The 25,183-nt window shown below is 36.0% G+C and overlaps 9 protein-coding genes across 10 annotated transcripts; 2 read left to right on the plus strand and 7 right to left on the minus strand.

Moving 5' to 3' along the window:
* Window positions 1-712: 712 nt before the first annotated feature.
* On the minus strand, window positions 713-12,422 carry LOC133836706 (uncharacterized). Its single transcript, XM_062267296.1, has 14 exons — window positions 12,305-12,422; window positions 11,988-12,246; window positions 11,794-11,927; window positions 11,411-11,729; window positions 11,183-11,199; window positions 10,592-10,850; window positions 10,440-10,522; window positions 6,579-6,840; window positions 6,381-6,520; window positions 6,092-6,240; window positions 1,842-1,998; window positions 1,531-1,780; window positions 1,332-1,465; window positions 713-1,271 (listed from the first exon to the last, which is right to left on the minus strand). The coding sequence occupies exons 1-14, from the start codon at window positions 12,384-12,386 to the stop codon at window positions 925-927; spliced, it is 2,592 nt and encodes an 863-aa protein (XP_062123280.1). The 5' UTR covers window positions 12,387-12,422; the 3' UTR covers window positions 713-924.
* On the minus strand, window positions 2,131-3,296 carry LOC133836243 (uncharacterized). The gene is given in 4 exon segments (XM_062266615.1): window positions 2,131-2,556; window positions 2,601-2,764; window positions 2,828-3,074; window positions 3,144-3,296. Coding segments are annotated over 4 exon segments (801 nt in total). The 5' UTR covers window positions 3,235-3,296; the 3' UTR covers window positions 2,131-2,257.
* On the minus strand, window positions 4,473-5,481 carry LOC133836242 (uncharacterized). The gene is made up of 4 exons (XM_062266614.1): window positions 5,351-5,481; window positions 5,034-5,292; window positions 4,833-4,961; window positions 4,473-4,766 (listed from the first exon to the last, which is right to left on the minus strand). The coding sequence occupies exons 1-4, from the start codon at window positions 5,430-5,432 to the stop codon at window positions 4,748-4,750; spliced, it is 489 nt and encodes a 162-aa protein (XP_062122598.1). The 5' UTR covers window positions 5,433-5,481; the 3' UTR covers window positions 4,473-4,747.
* On the minus strand, window positions 5,898-7,064 carry LOC133836241 (uncharacterized). The gene is made up of 4 exons (XM_062266613.1): window positions 6,904-7,064; window positions 6,579-6,840; window positions 6,381-6,520; window positions 5,898-6,317 (listed from the first exon to the last, which is right to left on the minus strand). Exons 1-4 carry the CDS (start codon window positions 6,983-6,985, stop codon window positions 6,085-6,087), a joined length of 717 nt encoding a protein of 238 aa, XP_062122597.1. The 5' UTR covers window positions 6,986-7,064; the 3' UTR covers window positions 5,898-6,084.
* LOC133836239 (uncharacterized) lies at window positions 8,152-9,228 on the minus strand. The gene is made up of 4 exons (XM_062266611.1): window positions 9,077-9,228; window positions 8,761-9,016; window positions 8,563-8,702; window positions 8,152-8,501 (listed from the first exon to the last, which is right to left on the minus strand). The coding sequence occupies exons 1-4, from the start codon at window positions 9,156-9,158 to the stop codon at window positions 8,209-8,211; spliced, it is 771 nt and encodes a 256-aa protein (XP_062122595.1). The 5' UTR covers window positions 9,159-9,228; the 3' UTR covers window positions 8,152-8,208.
* LOC133836240 (uncharacterized) lies at window positions 10,035-11,058 on the minus strand. The gene is made up of 4 exons (XM_062266612.1): window positions 10,915-11,058; window positions 10,592-10,850; window positions 10,395-10,522; window positions 10,035-10,333 (listed from the first exon to the last, which is right to left on the minus strand). Exons 1-4 carry the CDS (start codon window positions 10,994-10,996, stop codon window positions 10,047-10,049), a joined length of 756 nt encoding a protein of 251 aa, XP_062122596.1. The 5' UTR covers window positions 10,997-11,058; the 3' UTR covers window positions 10,035-10,046.
* A 1,336-nt stretch (window positions 12,423-13,758) lies between the features above and the next one.
* LOC133838460 (uncharacterized) lies at window positions 13,759-14,875 on the minus strand. 2 transcript variants are annotated; one of them, XM_062269576.1, is made up of 4 exons: window positions 14,705-14,843; window positions 14,386-14,644; window positions 14,191-14,324; window positions 13,759-14,129 (listed from the first exon to the last, which is right to left on the minus strand). In XM_062269576.1, the coding sequence occupies exons 1-4, from the start codon at window positions 14,739-14,741 to the stop codon at window positions 13,819-13,821; spliced, it is 741 nt and encodes a 246-aa protein (XP_062125560.1). In that variant the 5' UTR covers window positions 14,742-14,843; the 3' UTR covers window positions 13,759-13,818. The 2 variants fall into 2 exon arrangements, with proteins under 2 accessions (XP_062125560.1, XP_062125561.1); XM_062269577.1 differs by lacking the exon at window positions 13,759-14,129 and having other exon boundaries at window positions 14,194-14,324; window positions 14,396-14,644; window positions 14,705-14,875.
* Window positions 14,876-20,083: 5,208 nt separating this feature from the next.
* Window positions 20,084-21,345, plus strand: LOC133838852 (circadian clock-controlled protein daywake-like). The gene is made up of 5 exons (XM_062270083.1): window positions 20,084-20,226; window positions 20,282-20,374; window positions 20,433-20,586; window positions 20,648-20,787; window positions 20,850-21,345. Exons 1-5 carry the CDS (start codon window positions 20,136-20,138, stop codon window positions 21,158-21,160), a joined length of 789 nt encoding a protein of 262 aa, XP_062126067.1. The 5' UTR covers window positions 20,084-20,135; the 3' UTR covers window positions 21,161-21,345.
* Window positions 21,346-22,379: 1,034 nt separating this feature from the next.
* Window positions 22,380-24,033, plus strand: LOC133838220 (uncharacterized). The gene is made up of 2 exons (XM_062269242.1): window positions 22,380-22,601; window positions 23,077-24,033. The coding sequence occupies exons 1-2, from the start codon at window positions 22,590-22,592 to the stop codon at window positions 23,776-23,778; spliced, it is 714 nt and encodes a 237-aa protein (XP_062125226.1). The 5' UTR covers window positions 22,380-22,589; the 3' UTR covers window positions 23,779-24,033.
* The last annotated feature ends 1,150 nt before the right edge of the window (window positions 24,034-25,183 follow it).

Below are 25,183 nucleotides of genomic sequence, written 5' to 3' on the forward strand. Positions count from 1 at the left end.
AATTTCACTGTACCTTATACACTTTGTTGTTTATTTTGTTTATTATGACCAAAGCAAAAACTGTCTGAGACATAGTAATGAAAAATGTGGGAATTGAGTGGAAAATTGTTCAACTAAAGTGATCTTTGATCGTCATATTATTCTCTTAACACTTTTTTGTAATCATTCCACACAAACAACGAATAAACAAACTGGTTAGCGTAGCTGCGAACATTTATTATTTAATTATTTGTTTATATCAGTTTAAACAGCTTTTATTAAACATCAAAAAGTGGCATTTCGGGTTTAATGTTATATTGAAAAATACATATATTACTGAGACAAATTCAATTTTGATAATGTGATGTGAGCGAATAGTACTTCTTGGGAATATTTTTTTTTTACTTAAATTTAATTATCAATTATGTTTTATTTGTGTAGTATAGAAATTTATGCTCAGATGCCGGAATTCAATGTTCCTTAACTGTGGCTAACTGATAAAAATAAAATATCTAATTTTGAGGTTTTGCTTATAAAGGTTCTATACGTATGCATGCAATTCAAATCAAGTTCTACAAAGTTCTGACTCAGCAGTGTTCAACCTTCCATTTTAATAATTACACATATGTGTTCTTTAGGGGTATATAATGGTATATTTTATGACTACTAATTGCTCTGCCGCTTGACCTTTTTATACTAATTGTTTATAATAGTATAGTATAAAATCCAAAAAGATATCTGATGAATATATATTTTGCACTATAAAATGTATGACAATTTAAATTAAATTTAATAAATTTTCATAAATACTTTTACTCATATAAGTTAAGTTTTCTATTTGATCGTATCTTATTCTGCTGAAAGTACTTAAACAATATTAATGACCAATTAGTAAGATTTAAAATATTTAGAAAATGTACCCCAGATAATTGCAATTTATTTCTTTTACTCATTACCCTTATCTCCGTATAATTGCTTGGGTGTAGGAATATCCTCAATAAAATAGTTGGCGGGTATAAGACTAAATACAGAGGATAAAAGTTCCATTAGTACGGTCTCTACAGTTTCAGTAATCAGTGGGCGGAATGCTTCATAGACTTCACGCCAATTTTCATTGAAGAACTCGTTCGTACTACGTTCAATTTCCTTGTCGCGACCATTGAAAAGATTGTCCATGTTAGTGTAAATACGTGTCATATTCAGTTTAGTTTTTATAGAAGTAATGTTGTAGAATGTGAAGCCACCCTTCTCATAGAGATGCGTTTTGGCTAGCATTATAACATTAAGATTTTCTGCAAAGGACACGTAATGATGATTAGAATGAAAAGATAACCAGATGCTTGTTTACTGACCGACTTCCATGACCATGTTGCCTGATCCACTTAGCGGTATCACTAGAATGCGACCTTCCATTTTATATTTGGATTCCATTCGTGTTTTGGGCAAAAAGATCTTTGTTTGCCAGCTGAAGTCCTTTTTGCTCACACTGTGCATTCATAGTATGTGAGTAGTCAATATTTAAAAATAATAAATTTGTATTTTGGTACAGACCGTGATTCCTTAATCTTCATTTTCGAGTAGCCTTTGATGTGTACATCGGTTAGATTACAATTAAGTGTGGCTACATTATTGTTATCCTGTTTAAAGATAATATCCCTGATCCGCATAGGATCCAAAGGACCAAATGTATTTAGCAACTCTGGTATACCGATGTTCATCTGATCAATTAATTTCTGAATGCTGTTTGTCGAGCATGTTGTAAATTCGGGATCCTTAATGCGACATGAGGGCAAAAACGATGCTGTAATTATCAAATTGATTTTCTTTATTTACATAAAAAAGGACTCATGGGTAGAGCTTACGCTTCTCGGTGAAGTACTCGACGCCAACGACTTCATTGCACAAAAAGATTGCGAATAAGCCGTAAAAAAGGCAATAAGGATTGCTGCTCTTCTGAGTTGCATTCATCTCGACTGCTTCCGGATGTCTGCGCCTCATTTGAATCGGGCTGCTACTTATCTAGAAAGTTTTGTAGTACTTTACAGTACTTTGAGCGTTTTATAAAACTAATTTGAATGGTTATTACAGTTTTATATTACCAACCCCTTGAATAAAGTTTATGATGGGTCATTGCTAATCACACATTGAGTAAGGGAATTAATCTCTTATGATCCATTTAATCGCACTTTGTTAACAATTATTTGTACATTAATACAATGTATTTAATAATTACTGCATATATTGCATTACGCCACTAATATCAGATATATAATACCGCTTAATGGTAGTTCTCAATTATGAAGTTGGCTGGCAAGTAGCTGAAAATCTTATTTGTCCGATCGAGCATCACTGCTTGAATGGATTGCTCAATTGCCGGTTGCAAGATATCATAGAACTGACGCCAGTTCTCATTAAAGATTGTATGAGCTGTTTCCTCCAGTTGTTTATCGTTTCCAAATAGATTATTCAATTTGATTCTAAACCCTCCGATCTCTGGGAAACTTACTTTTGAACTCTGCACATCGGAAAAGCTAGCATCGGGTGTGATTCGAGGCTTAACAACAACTTCAAGAAGCGCTGTTATTTTTTTCTGTAATCAAATGATAATATTAATGACTGACGCTTAGTTTTATATAATTCATTAGCTTACCAGTTTCAAAAAAAGCCATTGCCCTGACCATTCAGATTAAGAAGTAGCACATGTCCTTTCAATTTATAGTCGAATTCAAATCTTAGTTTTGGAATGGACAAAATACTTTTCACTAGACCTCGGTCGGGATCGTAGCTAAAAATAAGCGTTTTATATAATTTATATGTCGCTAACCGATAAAACATCTTTTACTCTTACGTGGCCTTCTTGACAACTGCTTGACCAGCGCCCTTCACCACGAGATTCTTTAAATCTGCATTGATAGTAATCACATTGTTGCCAGCCTGGGAAATTTTCAATCGCTTAATGGTAAGCGGGTCAAAGGGTCCCAAATTGTTAGAGCCAGGTGGTCCATTATTCCAGGTAATAAATATTGTTTGCATATTTTTGGTAAAACATGATTCAAAACTTGGATCGCCCAAGTGGCAAGGTGTCAACTCAGACGCTTTCAGAGGAAAATAATCATTTTAAAACACTTGCAGATTGGTGGAACACTTTATAAAATTCTGCTTACGTTGCGTGGTCAAATATTTACCAGCCTCGGTAGCTGGCAATCCAAGCGAAAGCAGCAACAATCCCAATGAAATTCCAATTTGAATTTGCATTTTGGTATAAATAATTGAGAATGGGATCCAGTAACGTCGCTGTGGTTGAAGTGCTCAAAATAATCTGACCAAAAAAGCCTGCAGCGGTTGGATTATATTCAAAATGAAATGCAATAATCCAGAAATTCGAAATTTATGATTGTTTTAGTTGTTTAATGAATATAATAGCTACAGGAGAGTTACTAATTAACAAGTTTGGCAGCATTAGACTTGACGTCATTATAATACAGGGTGTTATTTATATATTAATACCTGGATCTGGATACTGCATCGTACAGTGCACCCTGAATTGAATAAACAGGAAAAAGTAAGCTGTTTATTTAATTTCTGTCTAATTCACTTCATATTCTTACAGACAAGCTAAATACTGGTTAACACAACATTGCCGAACAAACAATAATAAAGTTTGTGTTATATGAATATTGAGCAATTTTGTTTTATTTAATATCAATGATAATTGAGTTTTTATAAATAATTACATCTTTGTATGTTATATATCATATGTATTCTATTAAGGTGGATATTCTTAGTGATAGTTCCTAATCACATTATCATAATGTCGAATAATTTCAGTTCAGAATTGAGTTCCAAATTGTTGTTGCTACACTTTTCATCATCTCTCTAAAATCAACATCACCCTCATACAAGTTAGTGAGATTCACGTGGAATTTCTTGTTAATTGGCAAAGTAATTTTCTGAACATCTGTTCTTAACGTGTTCTGGTGTCAAGAGCTCTACTCCACATATGCAAATAATGATAAATGCTGAGATAATAAATATAATGTGTCTTTAATATATTTTATTGATTTTGTTAACAAAATCAATAAAATCATTGTCCAGATCATCCTTTCTATCGTATTGCTATTTATATTTGAGTTAAATTTGTAGTTTCTGAATATCAAGCATATGTAGTATTTAATATAGCCTGATTTTCATCGGAACTGAAAGAATCTTTCTATAACATACATTTCAAATTAAATGTAGAACTCTTTAAATAGCAAACATAAAAATAAACTGATAATATCTTCTGTACACTAGCTAACTTCCTTACTGAGTTAAGTAGTACTTGGAAGTGAGTGTCACCATTTGTTATTATTAACAAGATGTTTATAATAAAAAATCAACTCACTCAATATTATACAAAACACTTGAATTCTTTATTATTTACAAAACATATTTAGTTCATTTTCCAAAGTTCACTCAATCATTTATAAAATATATGAATTAATTTTAATAGAGTTACCAGAAATTACTGTCAACTATGAATCCAGCAGGAATATAGTTCAATATCTTATTAACGCGTTTTCTCAATAATAATTCACCCCAATGGCGATCCCAGGTTTTCAAAAACCCGCTGACATCATTCTTTGAGTCCATAAAATGTTTATACATGGACTTATCGAAGTCAGTTTGAGTTTGTAGACTGAAGTCTAGGACTTCGTATATACCAGTTCTCATATTTTTCACATACCAAAATGTTGCGTTGGATCTGTGTCGCTTTTCAAAGTATGCATCAAAGTCCACAAATAAGCCTTCAATAAAAAGAAATAGTTATGAATTGTGCTTATAGCCTATATGTTCATATATGCAATTCATACTCATTTCCGCTTGAACTTTGTCGACAATTTCGGATGTTTTTTGAACCTTCATTTATAGTAGCATTTAAGTTGAAATTTAAAACCAACTTTGGAGTTTCCAATGTAGCTGTTACAAATCTTCCAAAGTATCTAAAAGAATATCAAAGATATATTTAGATGAGCTAATTGATTAATATATGTCGACTTTCATTGGATCTTTACCTGGCTCTAGTGATAACTCCCTGGCTCAAGCCTTTTACAGAAAAATTTGAATATTGAATATGGATAACACTGGGAGTACCATCGTCCGCTGAAATTTCCCTTGTCACATTAAAGTCGTTAAGAGTGAATGGATCTGTTAGTCCGAAAATATCTTTTCCAGGTATTCCATCTGCCCAATTAATAATGGTGTTATGGATAGTTTTGGCAAGACAAATATCTTTATTTTCATCATCCTCTAAGCAGGTCGCCAGTGCATCAGCTGAAAATTAAAATGATAAACTTTGATAAGATGTAAACAGGAATTAAGAAATCCTTACGTTTCTCGGTTAAGTATTCTCCTGCTCGAGCGGTATTCAACGTCACTGCAAGCAGCACAATTCCTAGAATATGAATTTGCATTTTGCCAATTTTAAGCTTAGTTTAATGTGGTAGATGTCGGTTGACTGCCAAAATCAATATGAGATAAAGAACTACATGTGTTGTGGTATATACTTCATTAAGAAACAGGTATACGTCGATAGAGATAACGTCTGACTGTTTATATTAGTAGCTCTCTCTCTTTCGGTGGAAAAAAATTAATGCCAAATGAATGTACTTTTATTAATTTATTGATTCCAAGTAAAATTTATATTTAATTCATAAAATATTAAAATCTCATTTGCTTCAGCTTTATTGTATATGATATATATAATTATTTTTAAAACATATATAAAAAGTTTAAGACTGTTTGACTTGGCTCTCGGCTTTGGCTACTATCTGAGATAAAAACCTGCTGACTGAGTGTTATATTGTAGTTGATATGCAGTGAACTGGATACGCAAATTTTTTTGAAGATATGTAAACAATGCGAAATACAAAATCAGGTTTTCGTTGATAGCAGTGACGTTATATAACTTTGGCTTTATTAGAAATTTTCTCATGCAGAGTGCTGCTAATATATATTTAAGTGTAATCAGAATAATAATAATATAGACGTTTTAGTTTCGAATTCATTTGCTATGTTCAGGTATTTAGTGAATATTTTGGATTATATAAGTGGCTGGAATATAACTCAATACCTTCTTGACCCGTTGAAGCAACAACGACTCAGCTGTTGGATCAAAAAAGGTTTTAAAGGTCTTGAACCATTCCCTCCAGTAAGCATCGTAGACATCGTCATTGATAGATCGTCTTTGGCATCTAACTCTTTTTTGATACCGCCTTCTAGCTGTAGGACATCGAAGAATGTATCTTCGGGTGTAACACGCGGCTTGAGAGTCACCCTATACTCCAATAATAAATCGCCTATTAATACAAAAGAGTTATAAACAAAGGATTGTATGTTGCATAGTATATGTATTATGTTACCCAATTCTAAGCTAGAAGAGCCTTTAGTGCTGATTTGTAAATTATTAACACCTCCACTAATCGTCAATTTGTAGTCGACATGAAAGATCAGCTTTGGAATCTTAAAAACAACCTTCGCTTCATATTTGGTAGGATCATAACTGAAGGAATACCACAATATTTATGTACTTGAATGATTATGATTCTTTCCATATTTACCTAGCCTCCGTAATAGTTGCTTGACTCATGCCTTTAACGACAATATCTTTAAAGTCTGTTCCATTACCCAAGTATTTGCTGAATAGTTCATTGTTTAATATTTTGGTCCAAATGTCAAATTTAATAGTAAATGGATCTATGGGTCCGACTATATCTGAACCGGGGATCCCATCTTTCCAGTTGATAAATATAGTTTGAAGATTTTTAACAAGACATTCGTTAAACTTAGCATCTTCTAACGAGCAGGCTACCAGGTCAGAGGCTGAAAAAGAAAGATTATTAGAACAAATTTATTCGATAGCCCTTACCAAACATTTTAACTTACGCTTCTCAGCCAAGAATTTTGCAGGTAGAGCGCTGGTCAATGTAACTGCGAGCAGCGCAATTCCTAGGATATGAATTGACATTTTGCCGGTTTTATGTTAAATGCAATTCCTCAAGATTGATTTGGGTTGACTGTCGAATTGAATATGATGCAAACAACTGCGTACATTGTGCTATATACTGAATTAATACATTTTGGCAATTCAATGAATCTAGCTTTATGAAAACAGGTATTTGCCGTTAGATTTGACGTCGGGTGCTTCAATTAGCCGCACTCTCTTTCTGTGGAAAAATGAATGAATAAGTGTAACTAATATGCACAAATCTTAAACAGAGAAAACGAAAAAAAGGGTAGTAGTATATTCTGCTGAGAAATACCCTGTAGCATGTATTTTTCTTGATCTAAATTCAGTTTTAATTGAGGGGACAACAGATGTAAGTCAATATTATTAAAAATGTAATTGAATCAATATATACTAATGTAATTACTTGAACACTTTAATTTTATTTTCTAATAATAAGTTCATTATCTAATTAAATAAAAAACATGTGAATTGTTTAGAATATTTAGTTACATGTTTTTTTTAATGTTTTTAAATCAGCCCAATAGCGATCCCAGGCTCTGAAAATCCCTCTAAAGTAATTTGTATCTACTAAATATTTATATATAGACCTATTCAGGTCAGTTTTAGAGGAACAAAAGAATAACATTAGCAAGTAAGGCTAAAACAACTCGTATGTTTCTCGGTTAAGTAATCTTCTGCTTGAGAAGAAGTCAACCTCACTGCAAGTACCAAAATTCGTTGTATATGAATTTGCACTATGTCAATTTCAATCTAAATTTAATTTGTTAGATTTCGTTTGACTGTCGAAATCGATGTGAGACAAACAACTATATTTATTGTTATATAAAGTCAAGTGATTGAGTACGTCAAAGGAATATGTCGTCACAAATTACGTCGGTTTGTATTCGTAGCTCTTTTTCTTTGGAAAACGTAATATGTATGATAGTATTATTGCAGAAAAATACCTAAATAAATCTCTTTCCAATTATTATTATATGTTGTAAAAACAATGGGCAAAAAGTTGTTATCTCTAATCAGAAAATGTTTTTAAAAATATGTAAACAATTGGAAATAAAATTTTGAATTTCTATAAATGGTAATTTTAGTAGCAATTACGAAAATTTCTCATTCATCGTGAGGGTAATGAAAAGGGTGGACAATAATATATTGATTGTAATCAAAATAATAATAATATAGGCTTTATTAGCTTTCAAAAAATATTTATCATACAATCACAGGAATCAATGAATATTATCGATAATATAAGTGGCTGGAATATAACTTAATATCTTTTTGACCCGATCGAGCAACAGCGACTCATGTGGAGAGTCATAAAATTCTTGAAATGAACGATACAATTCCCTCCAGTCAATATCGATTAAACTAGTTTCCCTTTCCACAATCGATTCATCCAAATCGTTTTTGGCATCTCCTACATCTTTGAAATCACCTTTCAAGTGTTCCACATCGAAAAATGTTCCTTCAGGTGCAACACGCGGCTTAAGTGTCATCTCATATTCCAATAATAAGTCGCCTATTAATGAAATGAGATTTGGGAATTAAGTATTCCAAGTTGTATAGGTATAATATCTTACTCAATTCTATTGTACCATCGTCTTTACTGTAAAGTTGCACGTTATTAGTAGATCCATTTCCCTTTACAGAGTATTCGAAGAAAAAGCTGAGCTTTGGAATGTTAAACGCAACCTTGGCTTCATATTTGGAAGGATCATAGCTGAAAGTATACTACAATAAATATTTACATAAAAGATTGTGATCCTTTCCATCTTTACCTCGCCTCCGTAATAACTGCTTTACTCATGCCTTTGACAACAATATCAGTAAAATTTATTTCAATCCCGAGGCTGCTAAGTTCACTGCCGAATAATTTGGTCCAGAAATCAAAATTAATAGTAAATGGATCTATGGGTCCAACTATATCTGAACCGGGGATGCCATCTTTCCAGTTAATAAATATAATTTGAAGATTTTTGATTAGACACTTATTAAACTTGGGATCCTTTATCGAGCAGGGTACCAAATCAGCGGCTGAAACACAGATTGAAAAAATTGAAGTAAATATAGTTGATAACAAACATTTAAACATACGTTTCTCGGTTAAGTATTTTTCAGATAGAGCGTTGGTCAATGTAACTGCAAGCAATGTAACTCTTAGAACATGAAATAGCATTTTGCCAGTTTTAAGTTCAATGCAATGTCTCAAAGAAGATTTGGTTTGACTGCCGAAATCGAAATGACACAAATACCTACTGGTATTGTGCTATATACTGGATCAATATAATCAATAGCAATTCAATAAAACTAGCTTTATAAAAACAGGTATATTCCGTTAGAATTGACATCGGTGTGCTTGATTTAGTACCTCTCGCTTTCTGTGGAAAAATGAATCCGTAATGAACGTACTTTGGTTAGCATTGCAACAACATAAACAAGTAAGAAAGGTACTGTCGAATGTAGTCGACTTTGAGATACCCGCTAATTTTCAATAAAATCAAATCAGTTATGCGGTCGCATCTTGCTGGAATTTTAAAAAATTTTAATATGCTGAATGTCGGAAAATATATGTTCTGACATTAAACACTAGATTTGTAGAAAATTTTAAATATGCAATTATTATATAACATTGTTTAGTTTCAGAATATATTTAATCAACACCGAAAATATAACGCACCTCAATGTGGCAAAATATTTAAAAATCAGAATGGTCTTGTAATTTAGGAAATAATTGTTTGAGTTTTAAATGATTTACTAATTTCTCTTAAAAATATTTATTAAAACTTTCTATGCAGTTAGTTGTTAATTAGTTAGTTATTTATTGATTTATTAAAAAGCTTAGATAATAAATTAATTTATAACCTCGCGTAGATTTACTAGCGCTTGCTGCTTTGGCCTTTGGCAAATTAGTTAATTAGTAACAAATTTTAAAAGACCATAGATTTGGAAGTGTGTTTATTTATTATTCAAAGTCCAATCAACTTGTTATAAAACAATTCATATTTTATTATTTTTCATAATCAAAAATCAACTAAAAACAATATATTTTAGTTACCGTTTTCAATTAAATATTTTTAATTATGAAGTTAGCTGGAATATACTTAAATATTTTATTTACGCGCTTTAACAGTAATGGATCAACCCAATTGCGATCCCAGGCTTTGAAAACTCCGCTGAAGTCATTCTGTGGGTCTGAAATATATCTATTAAAGGACTTATCCGGATCAGCTGCACTCAGTATTTGGATGTCTGAGGGCTGCAGGTGATTTTCTACTTTTGAAAAATCCAGAAACGTGGCTTTTGGTGTCTCTCTGCGTTGAAGATTTGCACTAAAGTCAATTGTTACACCAACTAATATAAAAAAGTTTGTTATGAATAGTGTATGTATGTAAATATATATATTGTATATTACTTAAATTCATTTCAACCTTGTCGTCAATTTTAGATATATTTTTACCGTCCTCAATTGTGGCCTTGAAATCGAAATTTAGGATTAGCTTTGGAATATCCAAAGAAGCTGTTGCAATACCGTCTCCGTAACTAAAAAAATATTACAAACGTAATTCAATAAATTAATTGGTTATATGTTGATTATGATTTGTTGTTTACCTGGCTGCGCTGATAATTCCCTGACTCAAGCCTTTTACAGAAAAGTTCAAAAATTCATTGTGAATAGTAATGGGTCTGCCATCGAACCCTGAAATTTCCTTTGTCTCAATATAGTTGTCGAGATTAAATGGATCTGTAAGTCCAAAAACATCCTTTCCAGGTATACCATCTGCCCAATTGATGAAGATGTCCTGGAGATTTTTGGCAAGACAATTGCTAATATTTGAATCATCCAAAGAACAGGGCACAAGTACATTAGCTGAAAAATAAAAAGGATAAGGTGAGAAGAATTAGAAGCAAAAAAAGCATTAAGAAATCCTTACGTTTCTCGGTTAAGTACTCTCCTGCTTGAGCACTAGTCAAAATCACTGCAAGCAGCGCAACTCCTAGAATATGAATTTGCATTCTGCCAATTTAAAGCTAACTTTAATTTGTTACGTTCCGTTTGACTGCCGAAATCGATATGAGACAAGATATCTACAGGTAGTGTGCAATATACATATCAAATAGAATTCAAAATCCAATGAAACTAGCTTTGAGAAAACAGGTATACACCGTTAGATATGACTTGTATTAATAGGTCTCACTTACCTTGGAAACAATAAATGCTAAAAAAGGGTCATTTATTATCATTCTGAAAATTAACACAACATAGTAATAAATAATTTGGACGTACGAGTATTATTTAATTAATTCGCAGTATATTTTGCAACAAAAGTATAAACTTTATTTGAGCATTTGATATTGTAGTTTGTTTAAAAAATCAATAACAATATTATGTATTTTAATATATTTTGTATTTCTAGATATTAAAATAACGATTCGAGCAATGCATAGTTATCAATCAGATATTCTGCTGGTATATAACTAAATATTTTTCTTGAGCGTAGAAAAACCATCGTCTCGATGACATATTCGATGATTGGCCTCCAGCTTATGTAGAATTCAACCCAGTTTTCATTAATAAAATTATGGGTTAATTGTTCTAGATATTTGTCGCCTCCAAACAATTTATTCACTTTGAATTTCAGTTTCCCGATTTCTCTGAAACTTACGCTGACATGTTGCACATCGATAAAGTTGCCTTTGGGTGTGACTTGGGATGCTATGTCAACATCAAAAGCGATCAACAGTTTTTCTGTGGATAAGATAAGATAGAGCTTCCAATCAATTCTTTTTTTAAAGAGCAGATATTTTATTACCTATTTTTACATGGCCCTTGCTATGATCATCAAGTTTTCGGCCGCCAACATTGCCCTTAACACTATAGTCGAAATCAATCCTTAGCTTCGGAATCCAGAGAAGAACTTCGGTTTTATTGTTTTTTGGAAGATAACTGAAATTAAATTAATATTATTGTTAATAATTTTCATGATAATGATATTTAAATATTTACCTTGCATCCACGATTTTTGCCTGGCTAACACCGCTGACAAGAACATTTTGCACATCTGTGTCGACATTTACGGGATTGCTGTCATCACTCGGAGATGATCTAGATAAAATCAATCGTTTTATGGTAAACGGATCCACGGGACCAATGATGTTTGAGCCGGGCAGCCCATGAGTCCAGTTAATGAAGATCACTTGAAGGTTACTAATTAAACATTCCTTGAATTTAGGACCATCGAAGGAGCAGGATTCGAGGACATCAGCTGAAATGGAATTTCAAAATTTTGATGTGCATTGTTGATATTGTAAGATTTTGCTTACGTTTCTCGGTCAAGAAGTTTCCTGCATGGATGTATGTAAATCCAATTAGGAGTATCAAAATTTGCAATAAATGAGCTTGCATACTGAGATAAGCTGAATTGAGCTACGTCGGTTGCGGTTGACTTCCTAAATCGATCTGACAAAAATGTGCAGCTGATGCAAAGCAAAATACTTAAATGAGCTGATTTTATTTAACTAAGTTAGCATAATTGAAAACATGTTTGTTTTAAACAGAAATTCTATAATTATATAGGGTGCTCTTCTTAGAAGTATTTCTTGGACGTAAAAAAAAAATTAATCTCTTTTCATTCATTATTCTAATAACATGCAATATTTATTTGGGCTTAATAACAGTTTCGTCAATTATGCCTTTGACAAGAATTCTAATGAAGGTGGCTGTAATTGAGCTCCAGGAAATCATTATAATTTAAATTAGAAAAATTTGGAATCAGACATTTAATATTTAAATGCTGCTTACGTTGATCGATCAACCGAAGATAAAAAACTTGCACATTTCGCAGAACAAAAAATTTATATTAATTATAATTAAATGCATGACAGGTTCATTTTGCTTTCACCGCCAAAATATATTTGAAATTAAAACTTGCTGTTTTTATACTACTTTCAGTGAACTTGAGATGCAATAAACTGGATACGCAAATTATGTGTTTTCAAAGATATATAAACAATGGGCTATTCAAATTCAGGTTTCAATTTGCATCACTTTGGTGGTTGTATTAGTAGATTTATGTTGCGGTGTGCAGTTGAAGAAAATAGTAAACAATATTGGTATGAATATATGTATACATATGTTTAAGCTTTATTTATTAGGATTATAACTGAAAGTTTACCTTAATAAATATTTATGTATTTATTTTTGATTATGGACTTGCGATTCTCTCCTAGTCTTCAATATAATTGCTTAACTTTAATTGCCTTTGATAACAATATTCTTCAACTCTGTTTTGATATTCTGATCTCTTAGCAAGTTTAATGCTTCTTTAGTAAATGGATCAATGGGTTCGACTATATTAGATATAGGAAACCAATATCTCCAGTTAATGAATATAGTTTCGACTGATATTAAATTTATCAACATGCAGATCATCGGCCAAAACAAAGAACGAATTTAAAATCCAAATTAAGCTAAAGTTTCGTGTTGAAGTATTTTCCGGTTTGTGTTGTCATTTTGAATTTAGTACAATTCCCAGAAAATCAATATAAAATGTAGTCTAACAACATTTCGTTTGTTGCGCTGTATTAGATTTTAGTTGCAGTCCACGAATTCTTTTCAATTAACTATTTTATAATATCATAATATCATAAATATGTTTGTCTTCAAAACAAATATCTTCATGGTTTTTTGGTGTGTTTATTATCTGTTTTCGCTATCATTGACAAAGGCAAAGAAGCGAATGAAGGCAAAGAAGCGAATGATTTTTTTTTATTTTAATTGATAAATCTATAGTGTAAACATACGTTTATTCATTATTCATTTTATTTTTACATGTTACTTAGCGAATGTCCGATATTATAAAATTCGCTGGAATGTAGCTTAAGATCTTCTTGGCACGATCTGCTAACATAGTTCGAGCGACATAGTCAAAGAGGGGTTGAAAATTCTCGAAAATATCTTCCCAGTTTCTATGTAAAAATGCATGAGCATCTTTCTTGCGTTCTTGATCGTCTCCAAACAAGTCATCCAGTTTGATTTTAAGGTCCTCGACATTGCCAAAACTAGCTTCGACTTTCACCACTTCTAGAAACGTAGCTTCGTCCTTGACTCTTGGTTTAAGTATTACTTCAAAGCTCAAAGCTACGTATCCTGTTAGTAGTAAGTTATGGATATAAATTATGATCGATTAATAATATTTGAAGTATCTTACCAACTTCTAATTGACCCTTGCCCTCTTCATCTAGAATTACTGAATTAGAAGTTCCTTTAACCTTGTAGTCGAAAATAATGTTTAAACTGGGAATTTCATAAGTAACTTTGACTTCATATTTGGCGGGATCATATCTGAAAAGATTCTTCATTGAATAAGCAATCCGATCAGTAATGAATATCTTTTTGTATTTACTCGAGATTACTAATTGTTGCACGTCTCGCGCCTTTGACAACGATATTTTTCAAGTCCGTATTAACGTTTATTTGTTCGCTGTCATCTGGTGATGAGTTTCTTTTCAGATCTAATTCCTTTATATAGAATGGATCTACCGGACCTACTATATCAGAATCAGGTAATCCATCACTCCAGTTAATAAATATAGTCTGAAGATTTTTAGTGAGGATCTCCGTAAAGTCAGGATCTTCTAAGGAGCAGGGTATCACGTCATCGGCTAAAAAGGGTATGTATTGTATGCTTAAAGAATGCAAATATTTTATAAATCTAGGCTTACGTTGCTCGGTCAAGTATTTGCCAGCTTGGACTGCCATTGTGAAGAAGATGATCAGAACACTTTCAAGTTAATTTGACGCTTGTGACTTTAATCTGACTTGACTGTCAGAATCTGTCTGAGCTAAAAACTGGCAGCAATTTTGCTATATTAGATTTAAAATGAAGAAAGTGAGAAAAAAAAATTTTTTCTTTGAAATTTGCATCTTTGATTTAATTAAGAAGTTTTTCAACTTTATTTTGCTCGTTCAGTTACTATTCTCTCTAACCGATATTATTGATACTTGATATGCAACTTATTAGGCGTTAGACACTTTTCTATTCAATGACCTTCAAAACAAGTGTAAAACATTGTTTTCTTAGTTTGGTGTTAACAAGTTCTACTTAAGAACTAATTAAAAAACAAGAATCTAAAAGACAATGATGGACTGAAATATACCCACTTTATTCGTAAACTTGCCAGACAGATGAAATTTTAGTTGATGCCGATATAAAATGACATATTTTTTTTTTTTTTTTTTTTTTTTGAGGACTTTGCTTTTATTTATTGAATCTTCTCTAGATTTTGAGACTAACAATAAGTTTACGAATCTTAACATTAAAATTTAGCTAACAGTGTGTTAAAACTGCATTCTGGTTGCGCGTCCCTCAGGTCGGTCGCTGGGTGGGTAAGTCATTACGACGAAGACGTGATTGGTTGCTCAACCTTGTTAGACCTCTCGCCAGGTGGTTAGGGTGCAACAGTAGCTTGGTAAAGTACTTTTCCTTCTGTTCTGCGATCACTTCTTTGACTGGTAGGATGTTTAAGTCGCGTTGTATGTTTTCGTTGCGAACGTACCACGGTGCCCCGGTGATGGTTCTCAAGATCTTCGACTGAGCTCGCTGGACTATGTCAATATTACTATTGCTGGCACTCCCCCATAATTGGGAGCCGTACATCCATATAGGTTTTAGTACCGAGTTATATAGCAGGACTTTATATTCAAGGCTAAGGGGAGACCGAGCGTTGATAAGCCAATGAAGGCTGCTGGCTTTTAGCTTTAGGTGTGTTCTTTTGGCTTCAATGTGCCGGCGCCATGTGAGTCTTCTGTCGAGGTGTACTCCTAGATATGTCACTTCGTTTGCTTGCGGGAGTGGAGTGTTGTTTAACGTTAGCGGCGGGCAGTTTTGTCTGTTCAGGGTGAATGTAACGTGCTTGCATTTTTGTTCGTTCACTCTAATTCGCCAATCTGATAGCCATTTTTCAACATCGACCATATGAAGAGCTAGCTGCGCAGTTGCTTGCCTCAGGCATTTCGAGCGGCTAAGAATAGCTGTATCATCAGCAAACGTAGATGTTGTTATTCGTGTGCTTGTCGGGATGTCTGCTGTGTAGAGGACGTATAGTGTTGGCCTAGCACACTACCTTGAGGAACTCCAGCTCCAACAGTGAAAACATCAGATATAGCAGAGTTGCATCTCACAACAAATTTTCTGTCGTAAAGGTAAGACTCTAAAAGCTTATGGGTGTTGCTGGGGAGCATTGTCTTGATCTTGTACATTAGACCTTCTAGCCAGACTCTATCAAATGCTTGAGAGACATCTAAAAATATGGCAGTACAGTACTCTCGTTTTCGAACGCGTTCCGAATTTCTGATGTTATCCGGTTGACCTGCTCAATTGTTCCGTGCTTTTCACGAAACCCAAATTGATGTGACGGGATTCCTTCCTGGAGTCTTAGGTACGTGTTTATCCGAATCAAAACGCATTTTTCAAAGAGTTTAGATAAGCATGAAAGTAGGCTTATAGGTCTATACGACGTGGGGACTGTGTGGTCTTTTCCCGGCTTTGCTATCATTATTATAATTGACTTCTTCCATCTCATTGGATAGTAGCCAAGTTTTGCGATGGTGTTGAAAAGCTGGGTGATAGTGCAAACGGCGCAATATGGGAGCTCGATGATCATTTTGGGAGTTATGAGGTCGCATCCCGGGGATTTTTCGGATTCAGTTGATTTTTGATGATGCTAACGATTTCATTTGGGCGAAATTCGATTGGCTCACGTTGAAGCTGAGGCTCATTTGATAAAGTCGGCAGAGTAAACGCACTCGTGGCAGGATTTGGTTGGAATACATTTTTAAGGTGGTTGGCAAACGTGCTGGCTCTGTCTGCATCGCTACGCGCCCAGCCTCCTGTGGGATTTCTTATAGGCATCACGGCTTCTTTCGGTGAGCTCAGAGTAGGGTGAGCTCTCCATAGTGAGTTTTTCGTACTAGAAGTACACAATTGCTCTATGTAGTGGCGTTGGACATATGCTTCTTCTTGCTGTAGAGCTTTAGTAAGTTCACGTGAGGCATGTCTTAAACGTTGCTTAGAAGATGGCGATCTGTGGAATTGCCACTCTCGACGTAAGCGTCGCTTTTCGAGGACGAGCTGCTCGATTTGTAGATTTGTCTTCTTTTGATTGCTTTGTGTATTTATGGTTTGAGGTGTTGAAGCTTGGGCTGCAGAGACAAGTACAGACTCCAGTGAATTAACAAAGCTGTCTACGTCGGCTTCATTATTGAGATGGGGACTTAGCTCAATGTGTGAGCTTATATACTTTCTGTACTTAATCAATTAGTTTTCTGTGAGGTCAATTTTAGTGATTGTTCCAATGTTCCTGGATGCCGGAGTAGAATAAACAGTATAGGCGAGTGGTCAGATGAAAGATCCGAAAGGCATTCGGCGCTTATCAGATTTTTGGAATGTTTTTGGTAATCGCAAAGTCTATTAAATCGGGCAGTTTCTTTGGGTCTGCCGGCCAGTATGTTGGTGTGCCAGGAGAAGCATAGTCGAGCTTGTTCTTGGCGTTGATAATGGCATTGTAGAGCTGCTTTCCTTTTGGAGTCACGAGACGAGATCCCCAGTGTGTGTGCTTGGCATTGTAGTCTCCTGCTGCTATGAAGTGGTCTCCTAGTGAGTTGAAAAACTGCATAAACTCATCTTCAGCTATAGTGAAGCGAGGGGGCAGTATACGGCGGCTAGTGTAAGTTCGTTGCCGGTATTTAGTTTTATATTTATAGATGTGGCCTGTAGGTAGTTTTTAGCAAATTTGTTATGATAGTAGTGCTTAATACGGCTTCTGATTAGAATTCCAGTCCCACCATGTGCTTTACCGTCTGGATGATTTGTTCCGTAGAAAGTATATCCTCGAAGATGAAAATTGTATTTGTTTGTAAGGTGTGTTTCTGAAAGCAGCATTACGTCGATTTGATTGTCGAGTAGGAATTGAGCTAACTCAAGTTTATGCTGTGAAACGCCGTTAGCGTTCCACGTAGAGATCCGTAGGGAGTCATTATTTGGATTGTTGTGAAACCAGCATTTCAATCAATAGATTTTGGTTTCGCATTAAATCTTGCATAGTTGTGCGCATAAATGACATAAATTCTGTAAGGCTTTGTTGTAAGCTGCATATCATAGCTTCGAAGTTGCTTTTGACTGCTCCGGCGATTGATGTTGCTGAGCCATGTTCGGTTCTTGGTATGCTGATTGCAGAAATGAACTTTTGAGGCAGGGATAGCCGGTCCTGATTTTAAAGCGCTTGCGTATGTCACACTTTTGTCAGAGTTAATAGGTCCTAGTGAGGATCTGGCTGCAGTCGAGAAGAAGACTTCAGGGTTTGATCTGGAGACTTTCAACGTTTTATTTTGGGTTCGGGCGGTAATTCCTTTTTGATGAATGCGGCTTTTCAGATCCTTATAAACTGGGCAACCTCTATAGTTAGCAGTGTGATTGCCACCGCAGTTGCCGCACTTTTCGAGTTGCAGTCATCTTTGCTCGCTGGGCAGTGTGCGGAGTCATGAAGCTCTCCACAAACTACACACACCGGGCGCAGTTTACAGTATGACCTTGTATGACCATATTCTTGGCAGTTCGCACATTGTACCGGACCATTGCGTTTGTGCGGTTCCTCAACTGTAATTCGGCGATGCAGCAGGAACTGAAGATTGTATATAGGGTGCACTTCGTATTTCTTCAGGGGCTTATTGTCTGGCTCGAGCTCAACCTTAAAGAGTGGTTGCGGCTTTCTATCCCTGTTAAGGATATTGAAGACTGTCTTTGCGCTAAATCCCTTCTCTTGTAGTGCCTTTGTTATCTCTGCAGGCGTTACTTCAGATTCTATACCCTTGAGTACGACTTGCAAACCCTTGCTGCTTTTAAGCTGATACGTGTAAAAGTTCTTTTTATTATCGGTAAGATATTTCGATAATACTCTGTAATTATCTTCAGACTTCATTTGAACTTTTGTTTCGTGAATGTTGCCCTTTACAAGGGGTATTATGTGGAAGTTATCCTTGCCAATAAGCTCAATAATTTTGTTGACGAGAACATTGGAACTTTTTCTCGTATATAAATAGGCGGAGGCTTTGGCTTCCTTTTCTCGACTTCAGTAGATTCGGCCGCCTCAACCTCATAGGCGTCTGCCAAGATTTTGAATCGGTTCGAGTTCATGTCCGTTTCTATTGCAGCTAGGCTAGCATTGCCACGGGTTATTTTGCGTTGAGAATTTAGAGGGCTCATCTTTCTTTTAATTTGAATGTAGCGATCCATACCAGTCTGCACAGCCGGCTTAATAGGTTCATTGTTTTGTTCTTTTTTCGGGCAGCGCAGCGACAGACTTAATAATGTTTGCGCTGCTAGCTGATGATGTCGTTAAACGCGCTGTCGATACAGTTGCGGTTGTTGTTGTTGTTACGGTTGACGTTGTCAGCGAAATTGCGGTGCTGGTTACTGCGCTCTTAGGCTGCAGAGACATCGATGGTAGCGAGGGAGAGCATGAGCGCGCTCTATTACTCTCTACGTTTAAGAATTCGGTCGAGTTGGGGTAATTGACCGCACTTGATCAGAGCTTGCATTATATTCGGTCGCTTTAAAAGAGAAGTACGCGTTGTTTCGTTGTTGTGAGAGCCGTCTCTCGTCTTGCTCACGGTGACGTTGTGCACGAATGTCGTTTTGACTCATTGTAATCGAGATTGATTAATTAGAGTTTTAATTGTTATGATTTATATTAATTAATTAATCAATCAATATAAACATTAGCGATTTCATCGCAAAGAGCGTCTTTTCGCGATATTGTAGATTTTTTAAACCAGTCACTGCACTTATGTGATCTTATTGAATATTTTTTCCCGGAGCACAATAAATACACGTCTGCATGCGACGACGGTTACCATAATTAAAATGACATATGCACTAAGCATACGACTTTAACATAAGTCTTACTTGCCGACAAATTCAAGGTCTGCGGTTGCTGAGTTGATTAACCCTCACACTGGTTACATGAGTTGCGACTGTGACTGATGTCAAGGCTTAATTTAGCAAAGTCATAGCCATAGCCATAGCCAAAGCTATTTACGATCAGTTGAGTTTATAGTTGTCCAGTGTACAGTGAGCAGTCAACTGAAGTAGTTGCAATGACAGCATTTGCCCTGCGGTTTCTCGTATTGAGCTCATCTTTCTGGTTTCTTGTGCTGAGGGCCCAGCAGCCATATCTTCAGGAACGACGTAAGTGAAATTAACTGGAATTTTATATTAAGATCATACAAATTATTTCTTACAGCGGACTTTATCAAGCCATGTTCTCTAAAGGATTCAGAGAATAACGCCTGCTTAAGTGAATTAATTGAGAATATGTTCCAACACTGGCAGAATGGTAAGTCCAGACAATAAATTGCCATTGCAGTCTTGCTGCAATCACAATTTATTTGCAGGTGTGCCTGGTCTGCGCGGCGTGGGCGCCTTGGATCCTTTTCGGGTGGGCAAGCTGCGGATTGCCCAACGTGTGCCTCCTAATCTGGACGTTCAAGTGGCACTGCGCAACCTGACAACATATGGTCTTAGCCAAGCTAAGATACTCAACAGCACGTAAGCTGCACGAAATAAACTGCTTGTTGAGCAAATTAAATGCGATATAAATGGCTTTTAGCTCTATCTTCAAGTCTGGCCACTATGCGACTGGCTTCCATGTGCAGCTTTCAAAAATCACTCTCAAGTGCAACTACAAGCTAAGGGGCCACGTGCTGGTTCTCAATTTAAATAGTGCTGGCGTTTTGAATTCTGAAATTGGTAAGAAAATTCGAAATGCTTGCAATATGCAATTCTCATTTTTTGTTGCGTAAATATTGCAGATAATTTGGAGTTTTACTTGGGAATGAAGATGAAACCAATACAGTCGCAGGATTTAACTTTTATGAATGTTACTGCCATTAAAACAGATGTTAAGCGTGTCGATAAGGTTCGCATAAATCTAACAAATCTCTTTGGTGGCAATCGGGAACTCGAAGACAGTGCCAATCAGCTTTTCAATGAGAATTGGCGTGTTCTCTACGATGTGTTGCGTCCGGTGCTGACTCAGACCTTTGACACGGTGCTGCTAGATCGATTTAGCAAGATATTCCAGTATGTGCCAGCCAAGTATTTATATCAGGGATTTGATTAACAATTTGTCTTTCAAAACCTGTCCCATATGTGCTTATAATGTGTAGACGTATTAAGTATACGCTAATTAAATGAGCTTTTTCTAAGTATATCAATTTCCCAGAGAAAAGGTAAAAAAAAACCTTTTGCTGGCTAAGACGATACTCTGAATGATGATGAAAATAATGTATATATTATATTATTTGTTATTTCTAAATATAATTGTAAATATTAAAAAACAAATTCTGTATTTATCTGATGGTCGCTATGAAATTATGTTATACAAATTAAAATTGTTATTGTTATTTGAATATTTTTTGTTTTTATTTTTAAACTATTTTTGTACTATCAAGCTTCTTTACAAATTTTCATAAATATATTTGTTTTGTAGTATTATATTTTTTTCTTAAATTATGACTCTTTTAATCAGCCTTTATTTTTATATCATTTTACTAAAGTGCATATACATGTATTTGTGTTATTTCAATTTCTCCTCTACGTTGTGGCTAACCAGTTTTTGGTTTGAATTTGCCAAACATTGACTAGGTCAGTGGACTTAAAGTATTTCGATTGTCTCGGTGGAGAGCAAAGAAATGGTCAAAAGCTTTGCAAAGGTCGTTGCAGTCGCATTTCAAATGCTGGCCAAGGGACAATAAAGCCAGTTGTGAGCTGCACATAATTGAAATTCTTGAGCTGTTCTAAAGCTTCCGTATACAACAGCTGCCCCCTCATTAGACTCGCTGCATTCTGTGCTCCAAATAGAACGAGCTGATTTCATATGCGTATGTGCGAGTTGCCAGCATAAATTGCCAGCCAAGAATTTGTTTAGACGTTAATAACCTGATTGCTTATAGAGTTCTACAGATATATATATGTATGTACATGTTATAGCTGGCAAGCGGGGGCAGGAAGTACACGATAGTTGGCTGTTGGCGTTAATAACGCTTTCGATTTCTATGCGGCATTCCAGCGCACACTCGATTCTGTTCGGGCTCAAGCTTCGTATATCGCAGCTGATCGCTGTCAGAGCCAAGAGCCAAGAGCCAAGTGGTCGCTGGTAAGCTCCAAGTCGCCCCCGTACCCGACCGACGCCCGACCACTCCCTGCACCTGCCACGATCTCCACCGGGCAATTGAGTGTCGGCCGCCTTCGGCTTACAGTTTTACTTTACTTCAAATTTACTTATTTTGCTCGAATTGTTGTTCGTGGTATAAAAGCGTTGCACGCCCTGATTTTCTTTTGAGTTGTCGTTTCGTTGCGCAGAGTCTCGTGTGGAAGTGCAGAGGAAAAAATAAACAAAAGCATAAAGCGCTCGCTATTCAAATTGAACGCTACTTATTCGCTGCGTTTGGATTTCAATTCATTTGTATTCCCATTTAACTGTTTGCAACTGTTTTGAGATTGGTGAAAGCGAATCGACAATCGTAATTATTCACAAAACATTTGACAAAATGCTGAAATTGGTGAGCAAAACAAACCAAGACGAAATAAACAAATAAACAAAGTGCAATATGAAACCCTTGAAATTGTCGATAGAATCAAGTATTTTTGCTTAGTCAAAGCGTTAGAATGCAGTCGCAAAACTGGTTTTGACGCCCCTATAAATCCCGTCTACAAGTCAACGAGTTAACATTGTGTGCGCCAAGTGTCTTGAGATTTATGAGCATGATTAAATGGGGCTTAATTGCAATTCTTTTACCAGCGTCCTTGAGCGCGACTTTACGGAATGCTTTGCCGTTGAGTAAGCCCAAAAAAATCGAATGAATACTGCTTGCCAATTTGGCAAATTAAGTTGCAATTACAATATTGGGAAACAATCAATTAGTGTTGGCGCGTTAAAGTGTTTCAATATTTGTCACATTTGTCTCATTAATTAAAGCAATTGTTTAATAACATAATTTAATTTTTACTTGTCATTCATGTCTCTCTTTTGCACAGTCCACTTGCTGTTGCCTGATGCTGGCGCTGGCTCACATTGCGTATGCGCAACATCAGGATTATACAACGCCCGTGCCCATATTGAAGCAGATCGATAAGCACAACGACGACGGATCCTACACCTATGGCTACGAGGCCGCCGATAAGAGTTTTAAGATCGAAACAAAGTATCCCAATGGCGAGGTCTATGGCAAGTATGGCTATGTGGACGATCAGGGCAAGGTGCGTGAGATCGAGTACGGTGCCAGCAAGCGTGGCTTTGAGCCAGCTGGCAGTCACATCAATGTGCCGCCGCCAACGCTGACTAACAGCAATCCCTATCCACTGGGTCCCAATGAGTTGGACGATGGCCAGTATCGCGAAGATCCCGCTGTCTACTACAAGGATCAGAAGTTCAATCGCCCGGCAGTTGCCGCCAGCAAGTTCAGCTTGAACGACTTTGGGCAACGCCATCAGCAGCAGCCGCAGTATGCACCAGCTCCAGCTCCGGCCCCAGCTCGTCCCTACTACAATCCCACACCACAATACTACAATCCTCCAGCGCCACAGCCACGCTACTATCAACCACCAGCGCAGCAGTCATATTATGCGCCTCAGCAACAGCAGCCCTATAATGGACAGCCGGAGCAACATCATCCGGCGTTGCGTAATCTGAACATCTACACGGGCTCCTATAGCATCGACTATACGGGCAGAAAGTAAAGTAAGCAATTTGTCTGTTGCTCAGAGAGTTAGCCACTAGCCTAAGCGACTGATGTCCGAGGACACAATGTCACAATCTTTGTTACTGCCAAATAAATCAGTCACTCCCGATATCAGATATACATATATGAAATCTATCTATGTCTGTTTAAATATGTATGTGTATGTATTGTGTTTAATATACGAATATAATGTTGAAAGAATACTCAATAAAAACTGGGGAAATAACCAACGATGAGATCAAAAAAACATTCCATGTCTTGGCTTTGGCTTTGGGTTTTGCTTTGTGTGTTTTGTGCTTTAAATTTTCCGCTTCAATTGGCCCAATTGAATATACGGCAATAATCGGGTGCATTACGTCAACACTTGGCTACAACACAACACAACACAACATAACACAACACAGCACAACACAGCAGAAAAAAAAGAATGATATAGTAAAAAATTGTAACTGATTTAGATACTATTAGAAACCAGCTCTGCCCTGTTGTGTTGTTGTCGATGTTGTGGTTGTTGCTATTGGAATTTGGTGCACTTATGCAATGGCCAAAACCACTTTCAAATGCACCGCAGACAACAACAGCCAACCAGTTAGCCAGTAAGGCACTAAGACAGTATGGCAATAAGGCAGTTAGTCACTTGGGCACTGGACAACTGCTCCATGTTGGCCATGTTTTCGGTGTAGAAGGTGCAACTGGAGACACGAGTTCACAAGCTGCAGGGGCGTTTGGTTTGTTGTTAGGGGCTCCAAATGCACAGTGGCCAGAGAACAATAAACCGCGACAATCGCATGCAAATCGTTTTTTTCCAAATTGATTTAATTAATTTAATTGTGCTTATCGGCGATTTATTGCAGTTAATTGAATGGTTTTTATGGTTGTGCCTTTTGTCAATTTCGACCACTGTGCGACTTTGGCGGGCCATACTTGAAATGTTTTTTGCTTGGCAGCAGCAACACGAAGAATCAAACGCCAGTTGACTGCACCTATTAAATGCACTCACACACACAGATACACACGCATACACTACACTAGTGCTGGTGGAATTATTTTTGCAAGCGTTTATATAATTTTGCGCAGAGCAAAATACTTTGCTCGATGCCAAGAAAAAGTGAAACTTGTCTGGGCGCTGTCGGGGCGTTGCCATGACTCAAGAATTTTCCTCCAACATATTTTCAGTTGTATTTTTTTCTTGTATTGTATTTGTGTATATTTTTTGTTTCTTCAGCTCTTGCTGTGTTTTGTAGTCTAAATCTGCACAGCAGCTGTTACTAGCTGCTTGGGTGTTGTCAGAAATAGCACATGAACCATAAGTACAAGGTGAACAGGCATAAGAACTTGCAGCTGCCGTTGCCGAAGGATTTAATTTAATGCCCACTACTACTAACGGTATCGGACATAGATGC

Source organism: Drosophila sulfurigaster, chromosome 2R (genome assembly GCF_023558435.1).
Source record: "Drosophila sulfurigaster albostrigata strain 15112-1811.04 chromosome 2R, ASM2355843v2, whole genome shotgun sequence".
Classification (NCBI taxonomy): domain Eukaryota; kingdom Metazoa; phylum Arthropoda; class Insecta; order Diptera; family Drosophilidae; genus Drosophila; species Drosophila sulfurigaster.